General features: G+C 36.4%; 2 protein-coding genes across 8 annotated transcripts in view; both read right to left on the minus strand.

The window, feature by feature from the left end:
* Window positions 1-1,446: 1,446 nt before the first annotated feature.
* LOC103712535 (serine/threonine protein phosphatase 2A 57 kDa regulatory subunit B' theta isoform-like) lies at window positions 1,447-11,154 on the minus strand. Of its 5 annotated transcripts, none has more exons than XR_005512586.3 (4): window positions 10,991-11,152; window positions 9,074-10,435; window positions 1,869-2,290; window positions 1,447-1,777 (listed from the first exon to the last, which is right to left on the minus strand). XR_005512586.3 is itself a non-coding variant. In XM_088706392.2 (4 exons), exons 2-4 carry the CDS (start codon window positions 10,280-10,282, stop codon window positions 1,772-1,774), a joined length of 1,548 nt encoding a protein of 515 aa, XP_088562518.1. In that variant the 5' UTR covers window positions 10,283-10,435; window positions 10,991-11,152; the 3' UTR covers window positions 1,447-1,771. The 5 variants fall into 5 exon arrangements, 4 of the variants coding, with proteins under 4 accessions (XP_088562518.1, XP_008797311.1, XP_088562517.1 ...); XM_088706392.2 differs by having other exon boundaries at window positions 1,447-1,806; window positions 1,987-2,290; XM_008799089.6 differs by having other exon boundaries at window positions 1,447-2,290.
* A 2,685-nt stretch (window positions 11,155-13,839) lies between these two features.
* The window catches only part of LOC103713620 (Zincin-like metalloproteases family protein), a 46,282-nt gene continuing 42,190 nt past the window's right edge, over window positions 13,840-17,931 (minus strand). For 2 of the 3 annotated variants that reach the window (XM_039128349.2, XM_088706390.2), the window contains 5 exons: window positions 16,630-16,726; window positions 15,490-15,563; window positions 15,314-15,418; window positions 15,134-15,214; window positions 13,840-14,083 (listed from right to left, as the gene is read on the minus strand). In XM_039128349.2, the coding sequence (XP_038984277.2) occupies window positions 13,973-14,083; window positions 15,134-15,214; window positions 15,314-15,418; window positions 15,490-15,563; window positions 16,630-16,726 (468 nt within the window). In that variant the 3' untranslated portion in view covers window positions 13,840-13,972. Of the gene's footprint in view, window positions 14,084-15,133; window positions 15,215-15,313; window positions 15,419-15,489; window positions 15,632-16,629; window positions 16,727-17,931 lie in introns of all 3 variants that reach the window. The other variant, XR_005512587.3, reaches the window with a different exon arrangement.

A 17,931-nucleotide genomic window follows, 5' to 3' on the forward strand; every position in this document is an offset into this window, starting at 1 on the left:
TCGGCTTGAATCTAATTGAAGTTTAATATTTCATAATATTACTTCATAAGAAAACGAGCTAGTTAAAAATTAGGCTCTCTCCTATAATAAAAGTAAATGATGCATGATGTATTATTCTCAGCTAAACCCATTTTAATTTATTCTTTACCTTCTCATTATTCTCTCTAAATAACAATATACAAAAACAAATTGATTCGGGCCTAAATTCAGACTTTGTTTTGGGTCTTGCTCGGGCTCAGGCTCGGGTTGGGCAAGTGACATACCCGAGTCCGGCCCAAAATATAAATGGGTTCAATATTTAAACCCAAATCCACTTAGAACTCTTTCGGACTTAGCCTGAAACCCGAGCCGAAGTTGGCCCGACCCGAGCCTATTTCCAACCTTAATGCCATGCAACAAGGTAAATCTCTATCTCGAGTACACCCGTCGCTGCTCCCCCTAGTTTTGATCACTTCTTATTTGAACTAGAATTCCCCATATTTTTAACTTTATCTCAATATGCGTCAGTATGAATCAATATATATCTCGATACAACATGGTACATCTCAATACATAATAGTATAAAGTTTGTACCAATCCGAACTTAGAGTTTTGTATCAATTCACATCTGCTACGAAACGATATGCCTCATACTAAATAGTACGGGACGGTATGGTAGATCATACTTGAGAGGTTATCTCATGGTCTGAAGAAGAGAAAGGGACGACTCCTAGGGCTCCCAGGTTAACTTTGGCGGATCGATGCATCACATACATCTAAGGGTCATCCTCGCATACCCACTGACAAACTAGTCCAATCTCACAAGTGGTGTTACCTCATGCTTCTTATCACTATCTTTAATGCAGACTAGTTGTCACCGCTGCTTCATTTCTTTGTAGTGATATTCCCATCTTAGTGATTGTGAAGCAGTCATGAGTATAGTTTTGGCAATAATGCAGATGATCAAATGCAAGCTGTTCCTCAAAAATTGGGGGAAAGTATGCACAAGACTTACAGAAGCAAATACACAGAATATAGATAATGCAGTGCTTACAAGGGAGGTGTAGATTTCACTCATAATCGCTGCTACATTTGTATGTGGACATATCTTTGGTATGCATTGACCAATATAATAAACTTCATCCCTTGCAGGGACTGTTTATCCAGGCCATGGAGTAGAAATTAGCAATTGCTGGATAATGAAGAAACATAAGCAGATAAAGTGCTCACCTCAGAGGAAGGTGGTAACTACAACTTCTCTACAATTAATTGATATTTTCAATCCTGAAACCCCTATAAAAGTTGCTGAATACTGCCAAAATAGCATAACAAGGAAAAAGAAATTTCCATGCTTCCAGTAGTATTATTTGTTCAGTGTTCATGTTAAGCAGCATTTCGCATAAACTTAGATCCATGGAATAAAGGTGCTCTTGGTTCATTTCATTAAAAAGAAAGAAAGAAAGAAAGGAAGGAGAAGTGATGATAATTGTATTCATGACTCATGCTAAAGAAATGTTGCATTCATCGAGGATCAATTGCTTGGAAAAAAAGACAACCATCAATAAATGAGGACTGCTCTAATTAATATTCCAACAAATCATAACCAAAATCTGAAAAGAAAGGTAAAGCAGTCATCTGCAAATTTGGAATATAACGCCGTTTCACATGTCAACCAGAATGCCGAAACTGACAGGTGGTGTTCTGTTCTCCTGTGGCTGTCGAACAGTTGTAATCTCCAACAAGTTTTTGACATTTTTGTTGCTACACATCCTTCATACCTCCTATATACAGTTTAACCCTGTACAGTGTTCATGGATCTCTGAGGACCTGGCAACCCAAAGAATTCAGAAGCAAAGGGTGAGCAACAATCCATAGGTATTCAATATTACCCGTTTCCATGATCATAATGTTGTCAGATGACTGGATATATTGAGCTACCAAATAGACGGTTTTAACCAGAAGAGACTTGATGGGGCATGATATGGGAAACAAGAACAGCCTCATTACTCGCAGCTTTCGAAGTGGCAATTTCTTCTAGGCGCTTCCATGCAGCTTCACGTTTTGACTTAATCTCCTTTTCTTTAGATTCATCTTCTTCAAACTTCTTCAAGCACTCCGTGAATAGCCCAGGATCATGATCAGAAAATATCTTGCGAACATTTAGCGTGAGGCTCTGAACAGCTTGGTTCCAGTGAGACTTTGTATTTCTCTCCAAAGCAGGGAAGATAATTGGTAAAATCGCCTTACAGTTTTGTTTGATTAAGTTTTCAATATGATCATTGTTCCATAAAAATAACGCTCTCTCTGCAACCTGCAAAAGGACCACAAGAAGCTTCCTGCATAATTTTATTAACAAGCTATTTGCAAGGAAACAAGTAAAGCACATCATCATGGTCCCCAAAAATTTGTTCAAATGCATGTCACATGAAAATTTTAATTTTCAAATGAAAGATAGGATATATGAATACCCATGCATTTCGAATTTCAAGTAGCCATGTAAAAGCTTGTTCACCTTTATCACCATAAGCATTAATTTTCTTAGTAAATTACAAGTTCTCAACAAAACTCACAATATATTTTATCATTCTTATTTATCTCAAAGCAGTAGTATGAATCATGAAACTTCATCAGCTTCCAATAGGCAATCAAAAATAGAAAGTGCAATTCCATATGTACTCATACTTGATAGTGATAGATTTGTTACCCTGGTTAACTTATTAGTGTCACGCATCTTGATATTGGTGCTAGAAATGATACCAGTAGGAATTTTCTGGGTTTCCCTCAATGAAAAGGACAATTATTCCATCTCCTAAAAACAAATCTAAAAGTATCTGGTGTCTGAAGTTCTCTATTAGTCCTTTTGCTAACCAAAATCCTCAAAAGGTTGCAAAACAAACTTATGAACACAATGAATCTAGTCAAAATACAACAAAAGGATGCTCTTGAGATCATGTACTCATTTGGACCATCATCCTTTTGACAGGTCACTTGAGCTTGTAAGACTCATTAAATTTGTAGGTTAATAAGATGATTTTTTTTCCATAAATCATATGCAATCTCTCTCTTGTCCTCCATCATCATACTCTGAGAAAAACAGCATCAGATTTTTCCTCCGAGTAGGTAATATAAATTTCAAAAATATGGATATACATGTACACATACTCTTTGAGATAAGTGTTATGATATAGTATCCTATTTTTAGGAGTTGAGACCATGCAAACACACATGTAAGAAAGAAAATATTGTTAAACACCTAAAAAGGCTTCTAAAAGAGAGAACCTGACTAGTGATGAGGTCTAACTGGATCTTATATTGTTCACTGCATCATATATTTACGTATATTTAATGCAAAGTTGGAGGGAGCCCTACACCGGTAGTTCCGTCAGATGATGGATTCACATGGGGATAAACAGATAAAAAGTTTGTGATTTGTGAGTCCAATGTCTAGTGAGATTCGTGAGCCAAAAGAGGTTGATCATAGAAATTGCTAACGTTTCATTGTGTCGACCAATTCTACACACCCAAACCCTAGTGTTTTTTAAGACTTAATGCTTTCAGCTGAAAACTTTCACCCTTCTTTTACCTACAATAAATTCACCTACGGCCTTGCAATCAACATAACATGCATGTGGATGCTTGCACAAGTGTCCTATAGTATCATTATTATTACTAAAGGCCCAATAATTTCTGTTGAAACTTCATCACATTTTTACCTACAGTAAGTTCCCTCATGCTCATATTACATTGACAATTCTTTTCTTGTTATGATACTTTTGCAACAGTATAATTAATAGTCTCTGCAACATTCTAAATGTTCAAATGATTCAAAACTTTGTATAATCCTAATTTGTGAGTCACGAACCAAATAGGGTTGCTACACATTGAGATTCAGTTCACTTCTGATAGAAATATGACAACAAAGTGCAAATTACTTCTTCTGCCTTATAGCCCTGGGTAGCATAGCTCCCATCTCGCCCAAGTTATAATAATCATAAATTCTGAATAGTGGGTGTGCCGGGATGTGTTTATTATTTCATTTTCGATGAATAGTTCCCACTTTTTTATTGTTTGTCCAATAATCATAGTCATTACTGTCAAGACTAACATGGAGACAACTACATTACCTGACTAAGGAAATAAATTGGAAATTTCCATTATTTATTTTGTAATAGTAGGATCGTTCATTATTATAAATTTCTTTGACTATATGAAACAAGCCCTTTTTCTGGAAAATCTGCAATTCGAACTACATCCATCCCTCCATTTTGATTTTGGATTTCCTCAAACTCAATTTGTTACTTTCGATCGGTACAATGTGTAAAACTATAATTACTTTAAATTTTCAGGCTATTTTTAAAACTTGCGGTACAATTTTGATAGATTGCACATCTATGCCAAAGTATGATCTACTATATATAAAGAAAATTTCATAGTTGAACATTCAAAGCCAGATTCTTAAAACAGTGAAAACATGAGGCCCATCTTTTAAAAATAAGATCCTAAGGCAAACACCCCACCCTATAGAAAGTCGCGCAACTCCGTGCTTCCTTTGATATCCTCCCAGCCAAGGATTGCAGTTCTGTCCCAAACTAACCTGAACTGACAAGAACAGACTAGAACCACCCAGTTATATTCAGTTCAGGATAGTTCGGACCGGTTGAGGCTAGCTCCACCCTTAATACTTGAGGGGAGCCACTGAGAAGACCTCTCGTGCCTTCTCAACCCTCCCACACCTTTTTTTCCCCCATTTTCTATTAAGAAAAAGCCAGAGAAAGGTCGATCATTGTTGATTTCACCCGAAATCTAACTCTAAGCATGTAAATCTCCCTCTTTCCTTCCCTCTCCCATCTTTTTTTTTGTTTTTGAAGCTTTAAAAAGGCAAAAAAAGGAAAAAAATGAGGGGAGTATTTTGGCCTGATTTCATAATATGTTGTAGATTTAAAGATAATTTACCCAATCCCATAGAAATCAGAATTTTTTGTTTATCATATAATTTTTCATATTAAAAATACTTTTTTGGATTAAAATAATAAATAAGGCTCTATGTCTGAGACATTCACGACACATGCCACAAACACAACCAGCCATGATCACATTGGGCAGAACGATCATGCTACAAGCACAACCAGCCGAGAAATCACAGATCTGCTGGGATTCAAATCCGTGATCAGGGGATGATTCCTCAAGAGCAAAAGGCAACAACGAAAAAGAATAGAAATGCCATCAACTTCAACAGATCTGGGCTCTCAAGGATGAACTAAACCCTACTATACCTTTCATGATGATTTGAACCATCAATAGCAAGATGCTGTCTCAACCATTAAATTACCTAAACTAATTCTAGTGATTAAACCAAACTCATGACTAAAGAAAACAAACACAAAATTTATCACCAATCATGGTTTATTGTACCAACCCATATCGCCCTGTATTGAGCATACCATATTGTATCTGTACTGGACCGAGACTCGGTATGGGGGTGCCTATCGAGAATCGGTATGCCGAACTGACCCCGTACCGAGTGTACCAACACTATACTAGCATTGTACCAGTACAGGATCCAGTATCAAAATGACAAACCTTGTTGCTGATCCCATTTTGCCCCTTTCAAACCATGAAAACTTGCTTCTAATGACCTTGTTCGATGCACCTAACCCATCCAAACAATGCATCCTCTCTGCACCCCAATATTATATAATTTGACCTAAAATGAGCATCCAAATCGCGAATCTCAAATTCTTAAGTTACGGATATGAAACCAAACGAATAACTACTTCCAAAATTAGGAGAAATTAGAACAAAATTATAAATCTAAAGGCATATCTAACCCTAAATCACTAACAGATGCAGGACAGCCTGTGTAAGAGGACAAAATAGGGTTTTGGAAGGAAGGTGGAAGCCAAGTCTTGGAATAATATTGATGAAAAATGAGAGTCGTTGGTTTAGAAAGCCAACAATTGAACAAAAACTGATATATTTCAGATATGGTATGCACGGAGTCATTTCTGCAGAGCAGTAATAATTTATACATTTGGTGATTCCAGCTTAAGTTATATAGGAAGTTAGTTAGGACTTATTTGCTGCCAATCAACCAACAATCTGTTGGAATATAGTCTGCAGCAAACAGACTTTCTAGCAAAAAGGCTTTTTTAGAGCCTGATGGGCCCAGATCTAATAGCAGTTCACTAGACCTGACCAGATTTGATCGGGTGCTAGTGGCTGCAGAGAGAAATAAAGCAAAAGAAAGGAAACAAGGCAAAATAGAGTGAGAAGCATACAAAGGGAACAGACAGAAAAAGAAGATTGAAATGGACTAACTCTGAGACTTGGGAATTACGCCCAGGGCCGCAAGCATCACGCTTGTTCTACAGCACTAAACCACTGGAGAAAAGAGAACCTATAATTTTCCTATATAAAGAAAAACTGATTACACAAAATCATATTTAAAGGAAAATAAAATCCTAAGTAGAATTTTTAACTCCCTAAACAATCCTCATAATTTTTGGTTACTGTTCATGGTTACCTGTAGCATGAACGGTACTGCTACATTAATGTATCTCATCAAGCAAACAATTAAAATGTGAGATTTTTAATCTAACTCCCTGATTCAAAATAACCCTCTGAAAAATAAATAAACAGAAATGAAAGGAATACATAGCGAATTGATAACTAAAATTACATATGAAGAAAAACCTAAGTTGCAACCTTCCATTGCATCATAACATGACCTTGGATCTCAATTACTAATCCTATTGGTATATCAAGCAGGCCGGTCGAGACATTTTACGTGGGTAAAGATGACTTTTAAAAGCATATTGTGGCAAGCTGGGAGGTAGCAACCAGGAAATGGCTTACCCATTCCTTGCGTTAGTTTGTTTAGATGCAAAATCAGCTTCTCCAAAAGTTTGCCCTTAAGTAAAGAAGGTTACTCAGGATAACTTTTTTCCCGAAGTGGATAAAAGGATAGCTATGGTGGCAAGCCTGACCTTATGTGCTTTAATATGACATGGATTGGATGATATATATGGTGGTAAGCCTCACTATGCCTGCTCTAATAAGGCATACATGAGATGAAATACTGAAGAGATTCAAGTGAAAAATTCAACTGCTAAAGCTGATTGAATATATAAGTGGATCTAGTACATAGACCAATAAGGAATCCCAAGAGATTATAAAAGTGGATAAAGTCATCTGGGCGATACAATAGAACAAAGCAAAGAAAGGAGAGAGGATTGAGAGATAATAAGCAGTATCTTCTTGTAAAGCGAATTGTGCAGATAAAGGAAAGAATCAACATTGTACATGGAGAGATTTAGTGAATACAACTGAGAGTTTGAACCGCCCAAGAAAATATTTCTCATATATATGTGGAATAGGCTAATAAGAATATATAAACCTGATCTGTTTATAATTGACGAGGATCAAAGAAATGGACTATTGCAATTAATCCAAGCTGCTTAAATAAATTTGCAGTGAAGCAAAGAAGTTTTCTTATCCATATCAATCAGATGTAAGAAAACAAGATTCCATTTCATTATATTTTAATCATAAATAATCTTTCTAATCAATTATTTAATTGAAGATGGATCCCACACCATTTTATCTGTCAACCAACCAACTTGAAAGCGAGAATTTTGTATCGCTTAGCTGCAATGGATACTACTATGAACTTTGAATTGTGACTTTCAGATTGGTCAAATTATATTTAAATAAAATAAACCATAGCCAACAAGAGTAGTTACAAATCTTGGTCTTGTACCTCTAGCAACCCAAATGAAATCCTATCTAGTAACATCCATTTCAGTAGTCTTTGGTCATTCTATCTTTGGTCTTGGTCATTCTATCTTTTTTTCAAACCTGAGACAAATTTAAGCCCCTCTCCATATCCAGTGCAACACAATCATTATTAGCATACTCGTATCATCAGAACATGATTGTATTTGTTACCAATCTATCATTCCCAGAGTATTTCTGCAGCACCACACAATTTGTATCAAGTTTGTCTACATATATGCATGCATACACGCATATATATGTACTTATGTAGTATGTGCATGCATTTGTAAGTATGTATATGGACACATAAACACATCCGGTATATGTACACACACACACATGTGTATATGTATATGTACACATATACACATATATACATATGCACATATTTTTAAAGTTTGAAAATGCTATAAGAGCGACTCTCAATCTACAGTCAACAATTTGAGTTAGTGCTTAGTTCCTGGCCAAGGCATTGATAGAGTGGAGGCTTTCCGTGAAAGCTTGGGAAGCCACTTGGCAATTGAGGAGACCTACCTTCTTCGTCATGCAATTTGGGTCGTGCAACTCAAAAGCAACTCTCTAAGATTTCTCTACTTTAACATGAGTGTACACGCTGTGGAAAAAGAAAAGATCTACTGGGACTTCAAATTAATCTCTAAGGCACAAATTTTGATCTGAGTGAAAAAGCACGCTCGCCAACATGCAGTCATTTAAAACTCAGAGAAAAGATTTAAAACAAAAAACATGTCGGCAGCAAATGCAATCAGAGATGGGACAAGATGATTTAATAGGCATTTTGCACTCAAAACATGCATTTAAACTTTAAAGTATTGAGAATGGTAACATGTTAAGCCAATAAAACATTGTGAACCATAATAACATTATTTCGAAATGTTCCAACTTCCTAGAGAAACAGTCTTGTTTGTTTATGCACTTTATAATTAAACTAAGACATTCTATATGAGTAAAATATCCCCGATAAAGATAATTCATCCCAAAAACCAACCTGATTTAGACATCACAGGTACATTACAAGTCCCATACAACTATAGCTATTCAGATGGCATTGAATGTTGAACAAAAGAAAAAGTTCTGCATAAACACAGATCAAATTAAAATAGTTCATTGCTCTCAAACCTCTTGAACAATAAGGAAACTATTTTTTAAGGTAAAGGAATTCATGTCTACTAAGCACAAAAGAAGCATACACAATAAAGAAAGAAAATTCAGAAGCAGGAAAGATGTTTCTGGGCAAAACGAGTAGATAAGTCAGTTAAATTATTTCCAGTTCAAATTGGAACTTTGCTATGCATGTTACCTGGAAGTGTGAACTATTCAAGCAGCGGGCAAGCTGGCGGAAAAGTGGAACCATACATCGCTGAAATTCTGCAGGCTGAGTTGCCTCAAGGACCTCCTCCAGCTCCCCCAAGAACATTACTTCTTTTGAACTATTTGTGATGGGCCAGTATTTCAACAGACCCCTTATAACAGTATCCGCAAGCTTGCAGTCCTTCTCAACAAACTGAGTGATGCAGTATGATAACTGTTGATGGTACATGGCTATGCACTTTGGCTTGTGAAGGGGGATTAATGCTCGAACAAGGAACAATTTATGCTCTTCCTTCAGTGGCAGAGCAAATCCGTTGATGATGCTTCCCAAAATCTCCAAAAGCTCTGCAATCCCATTGAACTTTTCTGTTTCAAAGATAAAACGATAGAAGATGTTGTTAATAGCTTTCCTGATGAATGGGCGGTGCACCATAAATTTTCCATAGATACGGTGAAGTATCGTCTTCAAGTACTCCCTCTCTCTGGGGTCTTCAGAATCGAAGAGATCAAGTAGCCTAAGAATAAAGGAATGATCTATGTATCTTTTAGCCAACTTGGCATCAGTCTCAGGAGATGCAACAAACCTTAAAAAGCACTCATAAACAATTTGCAAGTGTTGCCATGCTGGGTCCATTACAGGCTCTTCCTCTTCCAAATCAAAGGCTTCCAAAACCTTATTCTCTCTGGAAGGGGAAGTGAGGGCCCTGAACAAGTTTATTGATACCATCCTGATAGTCTCTTGGATGACATTCTCAGGAAATTTCCCGTTTGCTGAAGTAACATAGTCAACAAGCTCTAACAATGTCTGTCGCTTGATATCCTTCTCTCTCAAATTCTTTGTTGGGTCAGTGAAGTCAAACACAACACAACACAAGTTCAATTTTTTGATGAATAAGTTCTGCTTTTCAGAGCTTGGGACATCCCTAAAGCTTGGCAATGCTTCATATGGGGGGGAGACTAAATTGCCATTTAGCCTCAAGCTAACTGCTGGAGGGTATCTGCTTCCATGATTTAACCCCGGATTCAAGCCAGGAAGAACCTGACTGTTCAGATCTGTCACACTACTATTCAACAAATCCCCACTTCTTGAACTGGTAGAAGCATTTGGCAGTGAAGGAGTTGATCCACCACTCGAATCCCGATTATCCGCAGACTTTGACGGCTTCCGAGGAAGCCGCCCTAGTATTTGTTTAATCATGCTTTAACTAAGGCAACCAAACTGGGAAAAAAGGACTACTTCAAGAACTTAGAAGCCTCTTATAGGAAAATGCTTCTATGATGCCAAATATTCACCAATTCCAGCGCAAAAGATCTTCACCAGCACCCAAAAGCTCAAATTTTTTGAAGGAACCTGTCTTCCATTCTGAAATCAGTTTCCACACCAAGAGAAAAGATGCTCGTTCTCATCTAAAGACACAGTTTTTCAGAAAAACCAGCACCCAAAAAAAGAGAGATTTCCAGATACAGGGAAGCATCATAAGGCACAGATCAAAAAACGAACAAAAATTCAGGCCATTCCACAGAGTTCGCTTAAATTTCAAGGCAAAAATGACCAAGGCTGCTACTTTTTACTTCTTATCTTCCTCTCCTCTTCTTTATAACCCAACAAAAATGATCCCACCCGCAACCCAGAAATCAAGATCGATCCAAATTAAAGCCCAGCAGAATCTAAAGCCGAAATCTTCCGCCTCCAAATCGACGGGTTTCGGGCGAAATCGAAGAACCAAAACGTTCTAGAACGATCAAGATTGAATTTTTTTTAGGAGAAAATTGAAAAGAATTACCCAATAGGTCGAAGTCAAAGACGGAGAAAAGCCAAAGAATGATCAAAAAAGAGCTTTTTTTCCCCTATCGACGGAGGAATCCGATGCGGAAAAGAGGAGGAAAAGGGGGTTTCTTTCGATACCTACGAAGCGGTCTCCCGCTCTCTCTCCGTTGATAGGCTGCCGGATCTCCTTGCTTCGAGATGGGGAGAAGAAGAAGAAGAAGACAACCCCCCTCTCCTCGGCTCGAGCAGTTGGAAGGGAAAGTACCCGGAACCAAAGGAAGATTCTCTCCTTTCACTTGGTATTTGTATGCTTAATTAAACTACTCCGACCAATAACAATCATCATCATATTTTTATTTGTTTATTTAGATATCATCCTGATATATGTATGGTCAGACACATGGCTTGGAAAATGTCTTCTTTCTTTTCTGTTTTTCTATTATTTAGATATATTATATTGTTTTATATATAATTATATATATATATATATATTATCTATAGTTAATTTTAAAAAATATATATATATATATTTGATAGCATTTTTTTTTGAAAAAGACCGCTGCTTCACGACATCCGTATGCTACTGGAAAAGTGTAGCTCTTATTAGACCACGCGTATTTACAGGAAGACAAACGATGCCGCATACTGGATTTCCTTCTTTGCGACTCATCATTTTAAAGATTTTTTTTGGGCCAACTACGGGTTTGCGCCTGGGCCATTGTGTGATTTTTTTTTTGATTTTATTGGCTACATTCACGCCCGTACGTGCAAGCTGATTTAATAAATCTAACTTCATTACAAGCTCACTTGGGACCTAATTTAATGTCCTTCATCTTCTTGTATCACTTGTAAATCTTAATCTATGCTGCTGGGATTTACCAAACTGTTATACAGAAATTAAAGATGAGCTCAACGTATGTCAAAAAAATGGGTCACCATAGATCATGAAGTTTCCAACTGATAAGGAAGGAAGGAGTCAAATGATGCGGTGCCTTTGGTCTTTGCCACCGAGTCAAGTCACAACTAGACCAATCATCCTCATTCGAATTCAAGTCCAACGGTCCTTGCAACACGGCTTCCCACATCTGACCAGGGCAGCAGGCCTCCTCACAAAGTCCAACTAAAATCTCTCAGCCGAGATATGGTTAATAATAGCTCCATGGAGTGAGTTAGAAATTCTATGAAGCAAGAAAACTTCTTCTTTTTTTTTTTTCTTTTCCTTTGAGGGAAGTCTTCCATCAATTGACTAAAAGAAATCCTCTGAATGAAAGCATCATGAAGATAGAATTCTTCAGGACAATTAATGTCTGCAGGACACATCATTTTCTCACAATATTGGAGTGAAAAGAGTGAGTCGCCAGACGTACTACTACAATTGCACCCATTGCTTTCATCCCCCTACTTCCAACTTCAAAGCGCCTGCAAGCATGCGTTGGCCTTTCATCTTACCATGCGTTGGCCTTTCAGCTTGCCACTCTGCACCTCGTGGAACAAATCGTTCCCTTTTGCCGACATAAAAGAGCTGTCGCATCTGGAGGGATAAGAACCGTAGCCTTGTCTTCCTCACAAAATGTTAGAAAGATCAACCACCAACTAAAACTTTGACCATTCCAAGATTCATGGGTATTATACTTCGATGTTACTTCATTCTGGAAACATTCTGCCGAGCTGTATTTTTTTGTTTGGGTCAGTATAAACTGTTAACCAGGTCAAGGATGGATGCCAGGACCGAAGAGGAAATAAAGGGATCATGGCCAACCTTTGACTTTATAAAGTGGCTTCAGATTGAAGTGTCTTGAGCCAATTATCTTAAATGATTTTTCCTTTTTATTTTTTATGATCAGATGGGTACTTTTCCTTACCTCTTTTTTTTTTTGTTTAAATGTGCTGGACAGTTCGTAGAACAACAGTTTTATTATTCAATCAATATCAAATTCTCAATAAGGTGAAAGTAGAATGAGAATAGCCAACATGGCATGTTTTTTTTGCATTAGCAACACAAACTAGGTTAACAAAATTTCATGTTTGGCTCAGCTATGATCTCATTCCGACCAAAAAACATACCACATCAGTTGTCTCATTAGAACTATCCCACAAGATGTTCCACTAAGCATTTTCCTTATTGATTTATTTAATATCAATTTTAATTTTGATTCATTATGAGTATGATGATAAAATATTTTCAGTTTATCAAGACATGCAAAATTTTTTTTTTTTTTTTTGCAGATGCTTCTAATTTAGCAATTAAGGCAGTTGCATATAAAACACAGTTAAGCACAGCTAGCTAACTAAGCAAGTTTAATGTGCAACGATACTCTTAGATATAGGCATTAACCTCGCTTGGAGATAAATCTTCATCTAGAATAAAAATCAGGAAGCATATTTGCACCCAAAAGCAGCAACTACATAAAACAAGGTGCATATAAACGGTCAGCATCTTTGAATAGAAAGCTCAAGAATCTGATGCTACTCGCATGTTTCAACAAGTCTTCCAGAGAGAGTTGGAATGTCCATTGACATGCACCCAAAGACGTAATGATCACATAAACCAACCAAAAGATAAGAATAGAACTCTTCCTGTGCCATGCTCAGGTGTCTTGTTCTACAGCTAGTCGGTCCAGAGATATTTGTCTTCACAGCAACCACTTAAATGTTGCATGCTCCTACATCTCCAACCAGCAGATGTCTGATCCACATGACCACAACCAAGTGCATTCACACCACACTGTTTTCCCTGGCTCAGTTGGAGACAATCTCATCCACAAACAAGTCAGTGGTGTCCATTCCAATACCAACAAAATCTAGAGCATATATATTTTTTTTCCAGGGTCCTGGTCAATCTTTTCAGAATTGCCGAATCAACAGCAGCATGTCTTCACCTTGATACGGGCTATCTCATCAAGACAATTCGTCAACCCCTTTTGTTCTTCTGTTTGGTTTGTAGTTTATGTTCTTTTGCTTGATGCCAATAAAAAGATTAGCAAATATTTGCAAAATAATACTCCAAACCAATAAATTGAAAATACTCTGTGCAAAACTTCTTTTATCCTAGCACAAATATATGAATGTAACATATGGTTCTAGAATGATTTTTGTTCCACAATTAAGTAAGATGCCCTTTTATAAATCATTCTTGCTTTTGCATTCAACAAATGACTGAATTGATGGTTCTCTTCCAAGATAATCTGATAGAATCTCAAGGGGTTCCTTAGCTCCTCCTGGGGCTAATACCTGCATAGCATAAATATTAGCAAGACTGGAGAATATGCAAGAATAAAGTTAAGCATCCACAGTGCACTAGTTTCCAAGAAAATAATTGGGACTCAAAACCCACATGCATGTAGACACATGCATGCACATTTCGAACCAGAATATGAAATACAGAATAATCTGGTACAGAGAACAAGGTGAGCAAACCTAGTGTGTTTTCCGATAACTAACAGTATCATTAGCATGTACTGGTTTGTACCACGAGCAAGCTGTCGGATGGCCTTAGGGACTGTACAAACCATTGTAGTATCTGAAAGACTTAATATCATGCCCGCATCATGCATCATCCAATCACAGAATAAATTGACACATTTGATAAATTTGCTAATGTGTTAACGATAAAACAAAAGCAAGCATCATTTTAGCGACCCCTTCACACTAAAATGCTCCTCCAAACTTGATTCTTCTGTGTATGACTAATCTTGCGAACTTTGATATCATCATAGAATCCTTCTTGAAAGAACGGCTCAGTACATCTCTTTCAGGATGCCCACATGTTGGATTTAACAGAAACTTTTGGTGCATAATTTCTAGCACTATGTTATTTATGTTCGTATTTATCCAAGACCTTATACTTGATGAAGGTTAGGTCTGAATTGTCCCATATTTTTCAAATTTTGAATGCAGAGAAAAAGTTTCAAAATGCTAAATTTAAGACTTGAGACCTGAAAAAACAGCTGAGAATATGGTGTCTACATCTCAGGCTCTTTTGAGATTGCAAGGAGTTACATATTCAGCATGTTGCATCATATGATGATGGTACGCAATAAATGCTTCAAGTCCACTGCTTCAATTACAGATTGTATTAATTAAAAGAAAGAACCCATGCACGTTTAATTGGTGGAATCAGATTATTGACCTCACCAAACAAAACATGATCTGTTAATTCTCTCAAAAGTAATTCATTTATTAGATCCAACAAAGCGTAGAATGGTGTCACCAAAAACATGGTGGCAAAACACAGTTATTCCAAATTTGATTCAACAAAAAAAATATAGAAGAGTCTATTACCTTATTCCTGAACTGCAATCCTGCATACTTGTTTAGCAAATCATCTTGACATTTCGAAGCAAATATATCGGCAGCAAAAACCTATATAATCAGCAGTACATTGTCATTTCCTATCAGTTTCAAATAGAAGATAAACATGGCTAAACATTAAATTGCATACAGATGTAAATTAACACAAACCTCACTCCAGATGTAACTATAACAGACAGCTTCATAACCAATAGCAATGCGAGGGAAACATGATGCTGGGTTGGTCCCTTCCAACAACGGTATTCCTAACATTACCTAGAAAGAAGCAGCCAATATAGTGCAACAGAAAAGACATACACCCAACACAGAAGCAGATCGATCTATACCTTAGGATGGAGATGCTTGAGTAACTCTACTATGTCCACATTCTCACTTGAATGTATAATTTGATCAACCAGGCCTGATAAGGGCAGTGGAAGAGATTTTCAGCTACTTTTGATGTTTCCATATCTTACATCATGATTTCATCTTCGGTATAAACAAGATAATGTCAGAATGTTGAAATAAAACAGCTAATCCACTGTCATGGGAAGCAAATCCTAGAAGTATTGTTTACAATAGGCCTTAAACCCTGAAACAAAAGGGTACTTATAAGAAAGCAAATCTAACTATTTATAGGCCATCTCGCAATAATACCATTACAGTAACAACAGATAAATGGGTCGAAAATGTGACCAGTTGATATAAAAAGCACATTGTAGTGCGTCATCAAAGAAGTTGATAAGCTAACTGGGAGAATTGCTAAGAAGACATAGCATGTGGTGTTTTATTTCAATATGCATTGTCTAGCTATGGAAAGCTAGATTAACACCTGAGTAAAAATCAAATTATCACCACAATACTAAAGTAGAAAAATAACGATTTCACCTAATTGGAATAATGGCTGTTGATTCATAATCCAGCATTGGCTTTTACATCTTCCTTGGAAGAAAAAAAGTATTTGAGGAGAGCATAATGGAAAGTGGGGGGTGGACTCCTCAAGGAACTTATGAAAGTTCAAGAGAATATGGCATCAACAACACAGTGATACAAAAAATAGGATTAACAAACAATATATGTGCATATGCTATGATTTTGGACATGGTCAACTCGATATGCTGGACCAGTACTATTCAACGACATGTTAGGTAAATTACACTAGCCATGATTTACAAGCTTCAAGATTATAAAACTCGCAGAGGCAACAAAAAGAAAAATTAGAAAATATAATTACTTCGATAAAGACTATAAATAAACTCTGGATCGAAAGAATTGGTAAACAAAATCAGATGAAAGAAATGCACGTTCTAGCAGTCATTAGTATTTTAATTCTATGTACTCGCAATAAAGATTAAATTTTAGAAGCAGAGAAAATCAACTTTCTAGGCCTAAAAAATTCTCGCCTACTCTGTAATGATTGACCCATCCCATCTGTGACAGTATTGAGATATCCTCGATATCATATGCAAAAGTGTTACAACACTTACAAAGAAGAATTTCTTGCTTTAGTTTAAGGCCAGAAAACATCTCTCTCCTTCTCTTGAGGGATTTACACATCTCACTTGTGACAGATTTTGTGATATCCTGCATAGCACAAGTGCAACACAATCTTGTTGACATAGGTTCAAATAAAATCTCATAAATCGGTTGATTAAGAAGTAACTTGCATTGTCATATAGTCTGTAAGATGCACTGACTATATATATAAATGAGCTGTGCATTTATATGTCATATGCTTAGACGGATAAAGAATGTGAACATTATCTCTCTTTGTAAACGTTTCCCCTGAGTTCCTTTCGAAACATTTCAGTTCACATATAACCTCAATTGCAAAATCAAAGAACTATTTATGGTACAATGAAAAGCATGCAACAACTTTCAAAGAGAATATGATACAGAACTGCATGCAAGACAAGAGATATGTTTATCTCAAAACACAGGAAATGAGAACAGTACAAACTCTAATCAATACTGTATGTTGGGTTGATTTTGATGGCTAGTAATTCTATTAGAAATGCTTCAATTCAATAGGAATTTTAAAGCATCAGGAACTTGTTGATGATCAAGAAAGAAATTCTGAAATGGAGTAAGGCCCTGTTTGGGGGAGCTTTTGGAGGGCCATAAAGCACTTTTTGGCCCTCCAAAAGTACTTTTAGATGAAAAACTGTTTGGTAATTTTTTCAAAAAGATGTTTCAGCTTTTGCGGGAAGCTGAAAACAGCTTTTGGGAGGAAGCTCCAATTTGGAGCTTTTGGGAGGAAGCTGTTTCAGCTTTTTCGGAAAGCTGTATTTTTGACAAAAATGCCCATATTAAAATAACATAATTACATAGTTTATCTCTTTATAAACCTAAAAATCTGCTGGAGCCAAGAACCCAAGCCGTCAGACTCCTTTCCGTAAGAAAAGGTATTTTTCTTTTCAATTTTTGTATGCATCTCTTGAACCACATTTTAGAAGAAAAAAATTTTAATCCTTTTCCATACCTTCCAAAATCAATCTATTGTTTTTTTTTTTATCATCAACCTCGCGGCCCACGCTGAGGTCCTCCTCGAGCGTGGACCACGAAGAAGAGCCCCTGGACCGCGGAAAATTATTTTATGAAAAATTACGAAAAATTATTATGGAAAACTATTTATACTAATAATTATAATATTGTATACCTTTATTTTTGTATTATACTATAAATATAATATCATATTATATTATATCATAATACATTAATATGTTATGTTAAATAATTTAATATTATGTTATATTATGAAAAATTAATTTATACTAATAATTATAATA

Source organism: Phoenix dactylifera, chromosome 11 (assembly GCF_051530095.1).
Source record: "Phoenix dactylifera cultivar Ajwa chromosome 11, Ajwa_hap1_PhDact_Kaust_v1.1, whole genome shotgun sequence".
Classification (NCBI taxonomy): domain Eukaryota; kingdom Viridiplantae; phylum Streptophyta; class Magnoliopsida; order Arecales; family Arecaceae; genus Phoenix; species Phoenix dactylifera.